The sequence below is a fragment of the Prionailurus bengalensis genome, chromosome C2 (genome assembly GCF_016509475.1).
Source record: "Prionailurus bengalensis isolate Pbe53 chromosome C2, Fcat_Pben_1.1_paternal_pri, whole genome shotgun sequence".
In the NCBI taxonomy this organism is placed as follows: Eukaryota; Metazoa; Chordata; class Mammalia; order Carnivora; family Felidae; genus Prionailurus; species Prionailurus bengalensis.
In genome coordinates, this window is record NC_057350.1 from 96,224,202 (window position 1) to 96,237,283 (window position 13,082).

Genomic DNA, 13,082 nt, shown 5'->3' on the forward strand with positions numbered 1-13,082 from the left:
GTAATACAACTGGGTGAACACTGAACAGTCAGAAGCTCACATAACAAATACCACTCACTCCATCCATCGCTTGCCTTGCTTCCCATCCTAATGTCTGACTTTAACCTCTCATATTCGTGGGAAGCCACACAATAGTTGGGGAAACTTGGGGGTCTTGTCCCAGAACTTCCAAGTATACATTCTTGGCTGTGTGCTAGTCATGTGACTTTGGTGTGCCTATCTCAGAAGAATTGACAAAAACGCTGAGCAAGCAGATACCATAAGAAGATAAAAAGTATGAAGACCACATCTCCACAGTATACTGATTTCATGGAATTTTTAAGCTCAAAAGGGCCTCCAAAATCAGGTAGTCCAAACTCTTCACTTCACAAATGAGATCCAGGGAACTGAGGCATTTGCCCAAGGCCACACAACCGGTCATGGGCAAAAGTACAGCTGAAATTCAGGACCCTGACAGCTGAGGCAGTGCCTTTTCCATTCTGTAGAGAGCAGGAGTCCACTGGCCAACAGACAAGGCCAATCAGGTGGGGGTATGTTCACTGCTTATCTTCTCTGCAAACACATACACATAAATGCAAAGAATACTCTTCTTCCAATAGCGTTCAAAGATACACATTTTAAAACTTTCTAAAAATGAAAAGATTACTAGGATGGAAAATTTATGGACTCTATACTGAACAACTGTGAAGATAAACCAGTTTTCAAACGACACGTTAAACCAATGTTTTATACCACCGATATGTCAGTACGGTTCTGACTTCAAATGTTCCGTGCCATGGTTCCCTAGGCTGTGTTGTCATTGTCATATCATGTATCCCAATTTTTGGTCCAGGATATCAGGTCGTCTTACTTGTATTTCAAAATCTCCCCATTGGCAAATAGACACTTGTGGACCACAGTGTAGGCACATGCATTCATACATACACCCACTTACACGCAAGCCTCCCCTCCCTCCATGTCAAACTGATTACCCTTGTCAGAGCTGAGTGCAAATGCTCTGAAGCGGTGCTGGGGGTTTGCATGGCCCTTTCTCCCCTCTGAACAACATTAACTCATATCTTTCCTCTCTAGGGAAAGGTGAAAAATCATACCCTGACCTTCTGGCTCTAGTAATTGCTGTGATTGTCACCATCATTGTTGCGCTGGGGGTGAAGAATTCCGTGGGCTTCAACAACGTCCTCAACGTGCTGAATCTGGCAGTATGGGCATTCATCATGATTGCAGGCCTCTTCTTCATCAATGGGAAATACTGGGCTGAGGGCCAGTTTTTGCCCCACGGCTGGTCAGGGGTGAGTTCACTTCTAAAGTCTAGTATGGCTATTGCACATTCTGCCTTCCATCTTGTGGCTAGTCTGAGACATATTTTTAAGAAAATGCTGCTCTGTCCTGTAATCTTCATGGCATCCGTTTCATTACTTTTTATCTGAATTTAATTGGAATGCTCTGAAAAAGTGGTTCCTATATAATTTTTTAATTTGTTTCACATTTATTGAGATCCTATTTTATACAAACAACAAGAAAAGATTTTATGTTTTGGCCACGTGAAATATGCCTAATCTTATGCTAAGTGCTCTGCATGTAATATTTAGGTGTCTTAAGAACCTTGCAAGGAAGATATTTACATTCTGGTCTTATAGATGAAAAACTCGCACTTGGAGAGGTCAGTGTGTGCTCACTATTAAGCATACAATGTAACTGGCAGAGTCAAGACCCAAAGGCAGGATGGTCTGACTCCAAAGCCTGTACAGCTTGGTCCTCTAGAATCTCTGTAGAGTATTTTCCGAGAGACAGACAGCCCTAAATAGACAAGGCAGTAAAGGAGCCAGGACAGTGGGTGGGTAGGTAAGGGATGAGTGTTGCCTGGGTACAGAACTAGAGAAAGAACGGTTTTTAAATTTAATCCCAATGTTTGGCCCAATATGGAGAGCCCCACTGAAGTCTAAGTGCAGCTGGGCCGGCCCAGTGAGGGCCGCTCATAAATCCCATTCCAGTGGTGTGGCTCACGGCACAAAAGTCCACCTGGAGTGGTCTGGGAGTTGACCAGAGAGCAGGCTGGACCAAAAGGACATTTTCCGATCTCATCCCCATGATCTGGGTGGTGAGGTTTATGCTAAAGAAAAATGGGAAGGTCAGAGTGGCAAGCCAACTACTTGGCTGATAAATAGTTCTAAATTGTGTCTGGATCCTCTTTCTAGTATGACTAAAAATGCCTACTTTATGAATTCATTGGTAAAATTTACCCACCTATCCCTTTTTCTTTTTTTTTAATAATAGAACATAAATCAGAGAATTTTGAGCTGGGAGAGGTCTTAGAAATCACCTGGTCTTATCCCCTCACCTAGCAGGTGAAGAAATGGAGGCCGAGAAAGGCATGCCCGCCTAGCAGACTGCCATGCGACTGGCAGACGCATGTCCAGGACTCTCCCAGATTTGCTTGTGTAGCTTTTGCTTAGACTGGTTTTCCTCCAAGATGTCCAGGGACCAGAAATCTCTCTTGGAGAATACTCAAAATAACTCCTGTTTATTCTGAACCGTGCCACACTGTTCAATGCCAAGAAATAAGCAAAGGAGGAATCTGAGCCAAGATTTCTAGTCTTCTGCTTATCTGTAAGAATTCCACAGTACCGCAAAGTTCATCTCTCCTCCTTGAAGTGAATAAATCCCGAAACTGGTTAAAACCAGAAAAGACAAAGAAACACTGTTGACCTTATTCTGGATCCCTGAGTCTATATTCTCTTGCGATACAAATCGTTCCTTTCCTATCAAATAAGAGAAACAATATATTACAAGAGTGGCAAAGAAAAAAAGTGTTTTTCCGGAACACAACTGCATTTCCACTGTAGCGCACAAATTCCCACCATTTTTTTTCACAATTTAAGACATTTGGGGGTCATGGACTTACTGTTAGGGCTTTGACCAACAGCTAACTTCTGTGCTCTCAGGTTTTCTCATCCACCAAATGGGAAAACTAATTGTATCAAATGTTTGCCAAAAAGAAGAACATCTTGGATAGTTTTTTTAGTACACATTGTGTGGTTAGCAATAGTGATAATTACAGGAGGAAGAAGCTAGAGTTTAGGTACCCAGCATTGTGTTCTATGGATATTATTTCACTCTTATAACAAAACTTTAAAGAAGGTGCTGTTGTCCCCAACTTAACAGGTGGAGAATCCAAGGCTCAAAGAGGCTGGGGAGCTTACCTGAGGTCACTTAGCTAGTCAGTGCCAGGACTGAAATTCCTACTTGGGTCTATGTGACTACGACATGCTTTCTACTTCATGGACTACCTTGTGCATGATCACCCCCTTCCATCTGAGCCTTCTTTAAAAAAATGCAATAAGGTAATTCATCCAACATGTTACATTTTCATTTCCTTTAAGCTTTTACAAAGTCATAAAGTCTTCGAGCTAGGAGGAACATTAAGACGTGGTCTAGCTACTCTTCTTATCTACAGTTGGGCATGTAAACCAACCTAGGCCATATGCATTGTTTACCAAGACGACGCAGCAAAACAATTTGAAAACCTTTCTTAAGTTCTTTCTTAAGACTCAGTTCATGTCTACTTTCCAAAATCCTCCGAAGAGTTCACCGAAATGGCATACATTGTAGTCTAGGCCCCACGTAAAGACTAGAAACAATCTCTTCTGTGCCCGTGCCAAAAAAGATGAATGAATCTTTTACCCTTCCCCCTGTGCTTTGTGCTGGGGTATTTATTCTCTTTGGGGGTCTCCTCTTCCCACTCGAGGGCTCCATATCCCTCCTCAGGATAGTCAGGAGTCTACCTCATCAAGGAAGAAACTAAGGCAAACCAGCCTTAGGGGGTCCCCATTTATACATATCCCATGTTCTCACTAGCTTTTGTGGCCAGAAAAGAAGATCTGAAGTCAGGCATAAAAAAAGGAAAGGAAGGATTCTGTTCCTAACACAAACCATTTTCTTTGTGATGCACTCTTTCATGTACACTTTTCATTTCATCTTCACAGCAGCCTTACAAAATAAGGACAATGGTCTCTACTCGTACATCAAAATACCTTAAATTGAGAAAAGTTAAGGCTACAGATCTAGATGGCAATGGATCTGAAATTCAATCCCAGTTCTGCTTCAGTCAAAGCCCTATTTACTCCACTATCCCCCAACCTGGTTTGGTCACACGGGACCGATTGCCTCTCTTTGCACCTTTGGCCTCGCAATCTCGCTGCAACCCAACCTTACGATCTTGAGTAGGCTTGTCACTGGCCACCAAAAAGGTCTAGCTGGAATTTTGTATTTTTCGCTGCAAATCCATTATCCCTGCAGGGAATTCAAATATGTGCTCTAGTGGCTGTGACTAAAAGCATCAGCTGAGCACAAAGGACAGCCCAGTTTGAGGATGTTGCTGACTCATCCTCTTTTCTATCTGCCCGGCCTTGGATTTCTGCATAGTACATTTCCTCCCTAGCAAACTGGCCTGGACCTGTTCTTTCTCAACTTTGTTTTCTGGTCACTTTTCTAGTCCATGAAGGCCACTTTGGGGTTTTTTTGTTTTGTTTTGTTTTGTTTTTTTCTTTTTCTTTTTCTTTTTCCTTCTTTTTTTTTTTTTTATGTAAACTCTTCACCCAACGTGGGGCTTGAACTCATGACCTCAATATCAAGAGTTTTGTGCTCTACTGACTGAGCCAGCCAGATGGCCCCTAGCAAGGCCACTTTGAATATGGATCCTAATTTTTAAGGTCTGAAACCCTCTCATGAACATGACATCCACCAAGTGAATAAACACACTCCCTACTCCGTTACTTGACAATTGTCAACAAAAGTGAGTTGACTACTCGACAGCTGCAGACTTCTCCTTAGGGAAAACCCAACCCTTATCCCTGACAAAGGGCCTAGTACAGAGCTCCAATCCACTTTACTTTTCAATCACTTCTGGTAGGATGGGCTGGGGGAGATCATTGTGTTATGTAGGAGATGGTTTATAAGGATACCGGTACCTGACTTGACACACAATTCTCGAGTACGTTGAAAGGGTTAATAATAAACAATCTGTCCTCTGGCCGTAGACCCTTCACAAGCCTACTCTCTCCCTGCCCCAACCACATCCTTCCAAAGAAAATAGCTTAAGGAATGGTTTACTCACTTACAGGTTCTGGGTCAGATGCTGCTTTGGTCTTGAAGAACCGAAGAACAACAAACATTTTTCTCTAGATCAAGTAACTGCTGGCCCTCAGCTGAACCCCTGCTTCCATCTGCAGTTCTTTAGCCCCTGGACACTGTTGGATGTGTATTGCCTGTATGTTATTTGTTCTTGATGTTATCTTATGGTTTCTCTTGAACCAAATGAGACACTCCACCGCACAAACAGCTCCAAGGAAAATGGTCCTTAGCAAGTATGTGTGGGGAATGCTGAACGCCTCCAAACAAAGGAAACGTTGGTTTTCGTGTTCTCCACAGTTTAATTCATTTGTTGGAACCTATTAACGCATTCCACTGTCACCGTGGACAGGCTGCTAATAGATATCCGGAGCTTGAGGGTGGTAGAGAATGCTATTAAAGTTGGAGTTTTGTCTCGTTACCGTGGGAGTGAATTATATAAAGGTGCCCAATTATCTCCTAGACATCTGGCAGACTGGCCAAGGCAGAATAGGGAGAGCTGCCTCATTCCTATGCCTCTTGAATATCAGCAAGACACAGAGGGCCAGCTTTTAGGGACCCCACACACTGAACAGCATGCCGCTAACGGCATTGCTTTCGACGACCAAGTAAGCAGCAGCCTTTCAGCAACTGAGGCACGTGCTGCTTCCCCACGAAGGCTCTGTCGAGGGATGAGCTGATCTGGATCGCCTGGCTGAGCAGCTACACCAGCTTTTCCACGGAAAACTTTCCACTTACGTCGTCAAATTAAAAAGTCAATGCTATTTTTTATTCATGCGAAATACTTTTTTAAAGCTAGGTGAAAGCACCGACGAACCCAGAAACATGCACATACGCACACTTCACCCACCAATTTCATTCATAGATGTTCACTCCTAAGAACATACGCATTCTTTCAGGCTTGGAAGGGAATCCTAATCACAAATACCAATGGCCAGATCTGAGGGCTGGAGAGAGCGAATAATTTTAGTGGTTATTTGGGTAGAGACAGACCCATACCCAGTTTCATTTCCTGGCTCTTTTGTATTCATCAATCAGGAATCATTTGCTTGCAAGGAAGAAACATTCATTCAAACTAACTTAAGTAAAACTGACATAGGCAAAAAGGTGATCTTATTTGCTAATTTTATTATCTTCTCCTTGGTAATGTGTTTATTTAATCTATAGCTTGTTAGGCCAGGATCTGTTTGATCTTGACAGGTATGCTGGGTTTTTTCTATTTCTCCTCCCTCCCCAGATCCATTATCCATCTTTCATACTCTGTTCTGTGCTCCAGAAGGCCCCTTGCTGGTTGCTCCCTGATGGACTTAGCCAATGGGCCTTCACTGAAATCATTTCCTTTGAACCATCTGAGTTAAATTCTGTTTCCTGCCTAATGCAGTAGAACCTCCAAATGTCCTACCTTTGATCTATCCAGTCTTCCTTCAACTATAATGGCTTTCTAGTTTTACATAGCAAATTCAGGCTAACAGGCATTCTCTTTGCAGACTAATTCTCTCCATTCCCAACTTGAGCATAGTCAATATTCTGGTATCTCATCATTTTCAGCAGTTGCCATCTATTTTTTCAATTATTTGGAGAGCAGCAGAATTTGTGTTTCATAAATAATATAGACACTTATCAATCTCATTCAGTTTATTACCACAGTCAATATTGTATTTTAGGTCTTGCAGTATCCTCTAGACTCCAAGCCCCAGGGGGTTAAGCTCACAGTATTTTTGTTCATGACTATATCCACATCCCCAAGCACAGTGCCTGGCACAAGGGAGCAGTTAATAAAATATGTGCCCTTAAAAAAAAAAAGGAGGAGGAAGAATTTGTTTATGCCTTTGAGTTTCATCTGTTCTAGAAATTTTATAATAGTAATTAAAAAATACTGCTGGTAAGAGCTAATATTTACTAAGTACCTGCTGTAGTCTATGACTGCAGTTCACTGTATAATCTCATTTAATCCTTGCAACAACCCTATGAACTAAATACCACTTAATTTAATACCATCTCCATTTAAGAAAATGAGGTTCCAAGAGGTTAGGAACTTATTCTAGGTCACCAAGCCAGTATGTGACAGAACCACGCTAAGTCTGACAATCTGTAAAATCTGTTCTCCTAACTAAATCCAATCCCCGCCCCCAACCCCCAACCTGTGGATGGCTGTGCATGGCTTTGGGATTCCCTCTGGAGCCTACAGTATATTTCTCCTCCAACTGCTTCATGATCAGCGCTTCAAAATTGGAAGGTGTCCTCCATGTCTTCCACTGAGTCTTCTTTTCTTCACATTTGACATCCCTGGGTCCCCAGTGATTCCTCACAAGGCGTGGCTTACAGACTTCTCATCTTTTTCTAGGGTAGATTGGCCCCCAAGTTCTTATTTTAAGATCCTTCCAACCCCCTTTCCTCAACAGTGAGCTCTTGCAATATCTGTGAACTTTCCATCCAGAACTGACCATAGCAAATAGGCATAGGGACTATGCATGGCTCATCCTAACTGGGAGGGATACATCATCAACTGACTGTCTTGACAGATCTGTATGATTTGCAGGAGCTGTGTGTGTGTGTGTGTGCACGCACACGAACGTATGTATGTACGTGTAAAGGAAGAAAGATGTTAAAGGAAGAGAAAGCAGAACCTGTTTTCTGGTAGCTATCTTAAAGCAAGGCTTTCCTTGATTGGGGAGGTTTAGGGAGCCTGCAATCACAGTCTCTGTTCATCCTTAAAGACCAAAAACATTTGCTAGATAAGCGAAAACAAGCACATTTCCAGACCGGTAAACCTCCAGGTACAATGAAGTGAGATCTGTTTTCTCTCCTTGCCTGGAGGCCAAAACACTTTCCATTCCCTGAAATGAAGGAGTTTACTGGAGTAAATTTTGAGATATCTCCTCTCCCAGAAAGCAGTCCTCTGATGACAATTCCTTGAGAAGTTCTTTCTACCTGAGTTATTAGGATAGACCAGCAGCTCTTATGGGGTGCTTGGGTGGCTCAGTCAGTTAAGCATCCGACTTCAGCTCAGGTCACGATCTCATGGTTTGTGGGTTCGAGCCCCGCATCGGGCTCTGTGCTGACACCTCAGAGGCTGAAGCCTGCTTTGGATTCTGTGTCTCCTTCTCTCTGCCCCTCCCCTGCTCATGCTCTGTCTTTCTCTCTCTCTCAAAAAGAAATAAATGTCAAAAAAAAAAAAAGGAATTTGGAATAGACCAGCAGCTCTTAGATTATTTTGTGCCATGGACTCTTTGGCAGTTTGATGAAGCCTATGGACCCCTTCTGAGAATTGTGTTTATAAATGAATAACCTGATTACATAGGAATTCAAAAGAAAGCAAATATATTAAAACATAGTTATAAAAACATTTTTAATTGTGATATAATAACAATGTGCTTCTATATTAGTGTTTTAAATATTAATATCTGTGTCTAATAACTATCGTAATTTGGAAGTAGCAATAAGCACAAGAAACATTTCAAGATCTCTGCAACTATCTACTAGTATAGAAAAAATATCTGATTGCTTTGGTGACAAAATCACAGGTACTATTAGTTTGTCACTTACATTCATAATTAAAAGAAATGTTTATGTTTAGTCAGAGGTTACTAACAATAAAGAGGTAATCTTTTCTTAGCAAAGTTCATAGACTCCCACCCTGAGTTGAACGGACCCCAGGATAAGAATGCCCACTTAGGGACTTGGAACTTTAGAATCCTGGTGGGAAAGACCACAGAAAGGGCCAAGTCATTTTACAGGTGAGCAAACTTGCTTCTGAGGTTTGAGAAGATATTCAGTTTGTCATGTACCTGGTCAATTCCAGTACTGAGTATTTTATCTGTTACTTACTGAGAAGCCAGTGGGAGAGGTAAGAGTGAAACTTTGGGCACAGGTATCTGCTTGGCACATGTTTTGAATTTCATCATTTGTAAGCTATATGTGGATTAGAGGAGGAGAAATGATCCTTCAATGAAGCTCACCCCTGGGCCCCTGGCTAGAGCTTGCATGTTGCCAAGGCCCCTGGCCCATACACACAAGTCTAGAAAAAGCTCTCTCACCCTCCCCTGAAAGGACATTCCCCAAGCATTCAGAGAGGCACACTTTTTGCTTTCAGCCGATAATGAGAATGCCAAGGTGGGGAAACTTCATCTAAAGTTCAGTCAATTCTTTGGAAGAAAGTAACTCACTCCTTAAGAGAAGATTCGCACTGACATCTTGACTTATAGTCCCACCCACCCTTGCAGCCGTGCAGGCTCAGTCCAACAGACATCCAGCAGATGTCACTGGTTACCACCTCCCCAGCCCGACACTGCCTCTCACTGCATATCTTCTCCAGCCTTATAACCCAGCTAGGACACTCGAGCCCCAGAGGGACAGAAAAATCAGACTGTCTCTACCTGTCTCCCCACGGAAGACAGTAGGATATCTGAAGATCTGAAAATCTTTTCTATCATTTCAGATCTAGAGGGTACCACAGAGATGATCTATGAAGGGCACCAATGGTAATGTCAGTAGGACAATTCTTGGTGCAGAAGCGTTTGAGTCCTGTACCCTAATGCTGAAAGCACACCTCACGTCTCTGTGAAAGTCACAAGTAGCTCCTCACATTTCCAAACATCCCCTAAAGGAAGTCATACGACCCCTGGTTGTGGTTGAGAACGATTGGAAGAAAATAAGGCACGGAGAGGTTAGTTAATGAGTTCCTCAAGACATAGGGATAGCCAGTTTATTGATTTACTTAAAACCCCACTTATTTCCCGAAATGATTTGAATATGTTGAACAACCCAGTGTTTATGTGGCCATAAGTCTTCTTATCTCCACTTTACCCATGAGGGAATTGCCCAGGATCACACAGCTAGAAAGCACAGGAGATCAGAACTCAACTGCTGAGCACGAGATCCACCATGTTATTCCCTCTGCTGCTCAGTGACGTGGCCGAGCGCTGGGCAGTTGTTGGTACCACATGTTGGGCCCTGGTGCTGCCCTGACACTCTGAGTCTGAAAAATGCCATTGTCCCACCAGGTGCTGCAAGGAGCAGCCACGTGTTTCTACGCTTTCATTGGCTTTGACATCATTGCCACCACTGGAGAGGAAGCCAAGAATCCCAACACGTCCATCCCTTATGCCATCACCGCCTCTTTGGTCATCTGCCTGACAGCATACGTATCTGTAAGTACTACATCCTTTTGGGACCATCTTGATGGACTTTTCGTATTTGACCTTAAAAAGTAGCTCTGGGACTGGGTCACCCTCTGTCAGGAAATGATCCCTTCCTTGTGTCGTCTCGGCGTTTGTATGCATGCGTCCATGCACCCTATATCCCCACCCACCAATGACAAGAAGAAAATCAGCACTCCGAACTGGAGACGGGGGCAGTCTTGACCTCTGAGTTTCCATCCCTGCTCCTCCGCACACACAGGCTCTGGGTGTCCACTACTGCCCAGGGGACGGTGTACAGGGAGTGGGCTGCTGTCCAAGGAGCTCAGATCATAGGCTGGCAGTAACGGGTGGGTGTGCAAGCAGAGGCATTGTGGACCTCTGTGCACCCTCCTCAATGCTCTTCTGTCTTCTGGGATCTTCCCGGCAGCGGGAGGCGAGGCTCCTCCAGAGTGGGGAGAGAGTACACCACCCTCCCAGAGACACTCTTCCCCTTAAATCTCAGGGGAAATGCCATTTCTTTCTGCTGTTGCTCCCTCTTTTTATACCTGCCCAAGCTCATTTTTCAAGTTTTCCTGCCAAGGGGAATCCTTAGAAGGAAGCCTGCAGCTTCTTGTCATCTTAGGATCAGACGCTCCTCAAACTTGTGATGTGTCATTTCCCAGTTCCCATCCCAGAATTTCTATCACAGAAATAGCTCACTCGCAGCCAACGTCCTCCTCGGCCCCTGGCAATGGAGAGAACCAGCTAACAAGTCAATAGGTGTGTGGTCACAAAAATGCCCCAGGCCCTGGGGGTCCCACTCACTTCACTTACCACCAATAGGAAAGATCCATGGCTGTTATGTGCACCCCTGCTGCAAAACATAGGAAAAGCACCTCCTCCCCAAAACACAAACAAAACAGAAACAGCTTTAGCAACTACTTAAGGAAGTCAGACCAGCGGCTGGCTCGATCATTAGGGCAAGCTGCAAAATAAGATTGTCCTGGGCACCAAAGGAAAACACAAGAGCAGCCATGGATGTGGTTTATAGGAATTCAATTGTCCCTGGCAATTGTTTTATGGGTCGATTATCACCTCCCCTTGAGCACACACAGGCAACTGGCTTCATCTTAACCATACTCTGATGATCCCTGCAGACAGTGTTCAGGCCATGAGGGTGGTGTGGGGCAGAGTATCTCAGGGCAGAGATGCTCTGCTTTGCATTTCCCCTCTTATTCCTCCCTCATATACCCCCCCGCCAGGGGTCAACCCCTGTTGCACACATAATAAAGTTGGTCATCATAATTCCTTTCTTAGAATAGCGCCTTATAGACTACAGACTACTTCTATGCATCTGCCCACTTTTTGCCCATCCGGATCTAACATGAGCAGCCAACTCAACGCAAACTGCTGTAGGAATCAATCCCACTGTCTCCCAGCCCACCCCGTGTTGCAAGTGGTGAAGCTGCTGGGAAACATCCTCTTCTAGAACACACGGCCCTTCACCAGGCCTCAGGGGCTGTTTGGTCTTGCACCGGTCAGCAGGCTGCCATTCCACCGTCAGGAGAAGAGCCAAACTGCTGGGCTGTGGTGGTCCATCCTGCTGTCCTCCCTAGCAGCCCATGGCTTCACTGGAGGATGTTGGCTCCCGAAGAATATGCAAAGAAGTGGTCTGGAAATGCACCACCCTCTCCCGTTCAGGCTCTGACCTCCATTCTTGATGCCAGCATTGGCCCCTGCAGGCCAGGGGGAGCCTGGACCTATAACTGGTGGTTTCATTGCCTGGGGCCATGGAGGGAGGGTTGTTATGGCCGATTTATGACATAAAGGAAGATGGGTCCTAGGTGCCAAGTGATTCCTGGCTAAGCAAAGCCACAGTAGTCTTACAACCCCAGAGTAGGACCGGGTTCCATCCTGATGCCTTCATTTGTGGGCTGCCTGGCTCCTGGCACTGAGCTACAGAGAGGAAATGGAAATATAGGCCTCATATGGGTGCCCCCTGTTAACTGGCTATGGACCTCTGATCACTTATCTTTGGAGTTTTTATCTCTGATTTTCAGAGTGAATGGGAGAATCCATTTAAGACCATAGAGGATCCTGAAAGTATAAAGGAAATGAGAGTCCTGCCCATGTGGGCAGGGTGCTCACGGCCACTGCCAGGTCCTGGCTCCAGCACCTTTGGCTCCAGTTCCTTCCATGTGATGGTATCTGCCCTTCACTGAACTGTCAGTGTAGTTCTGCTGTTGTGGGGCTTAGATACCTGCATACTTATTCCTCAGATATGAAAGCCTGAGAGAGATATTGAGGACCATCTTGTCAAGTCCACTAAATTCTAATGTGAGGAGAAAATACTGAGACCAAGAGGTCCAGATGCAAAATGACTGGTCTAAATTAAGGGCACATGCCAAGAAGTGACAAATCCAAAGTCCAGGCCTCTTCCCTCTCCTTTGGGACACCCATCCATGCTGTCAGTCCTCTCCACCTCCAGCCATGTTTTCTCTTGTTTCAACAGGTGAGCATAATCTTAACTCTGATGGTGCCATTCTATGCCATCGACACGGAATCCCCGCTCATGGAGATGTTTGTGGCTCATGGGTTCTATGCTGCAAAATTCGTAGTAGCCATTGGGTCAGTTGCAGGACTGACAGTCAGTTTGCTGGGCTCTCTCTTCCCAATGCCAAGGGTCATTTATGCCATGGCTGGTGATGGGCTCCTTTTCAGGTAAGGACTATGCTTTATGAAATTAATTCTGCTCTGCCATGCCTGTCCAGGGAGAATGTCACCCCCTGTCAGCCTGACTATAATTTTGATGTGCGTGTATGTCACATAGACGAT

The 13,082-nt window shown here is 44.5% G+C and overlaps 1 protein-coding gene across 1 annotated transcript in view; it reads left to right on the forward strand.

The window, feature by feature from the left end:
- The window catches only part of SLC7A14 (solute carrier family 7 member 14), a 110,341-nt gene that overhangs the window by 79,610 nt on the left and 17,649 nt on the right, over positions 1-13,082 (forward strand). Inside the window, exons 4-6 of the mRNA XM_043594923.1 lie at positions 1,072-1,289; positions 10,131-10,277; positions 12,760-12,968. Of these exons, the coding sequence (XP_043450858.1) occupies positions 1,072-1,289; positions 10,131-10,277; positions 12,760-12,968 (574 nt within the window). The remainder of the gene's footprint in view (positions 1-1,071; positions 1,290-10,130; positions 10,278-12,759; positions 12,969-13,082) is intronic.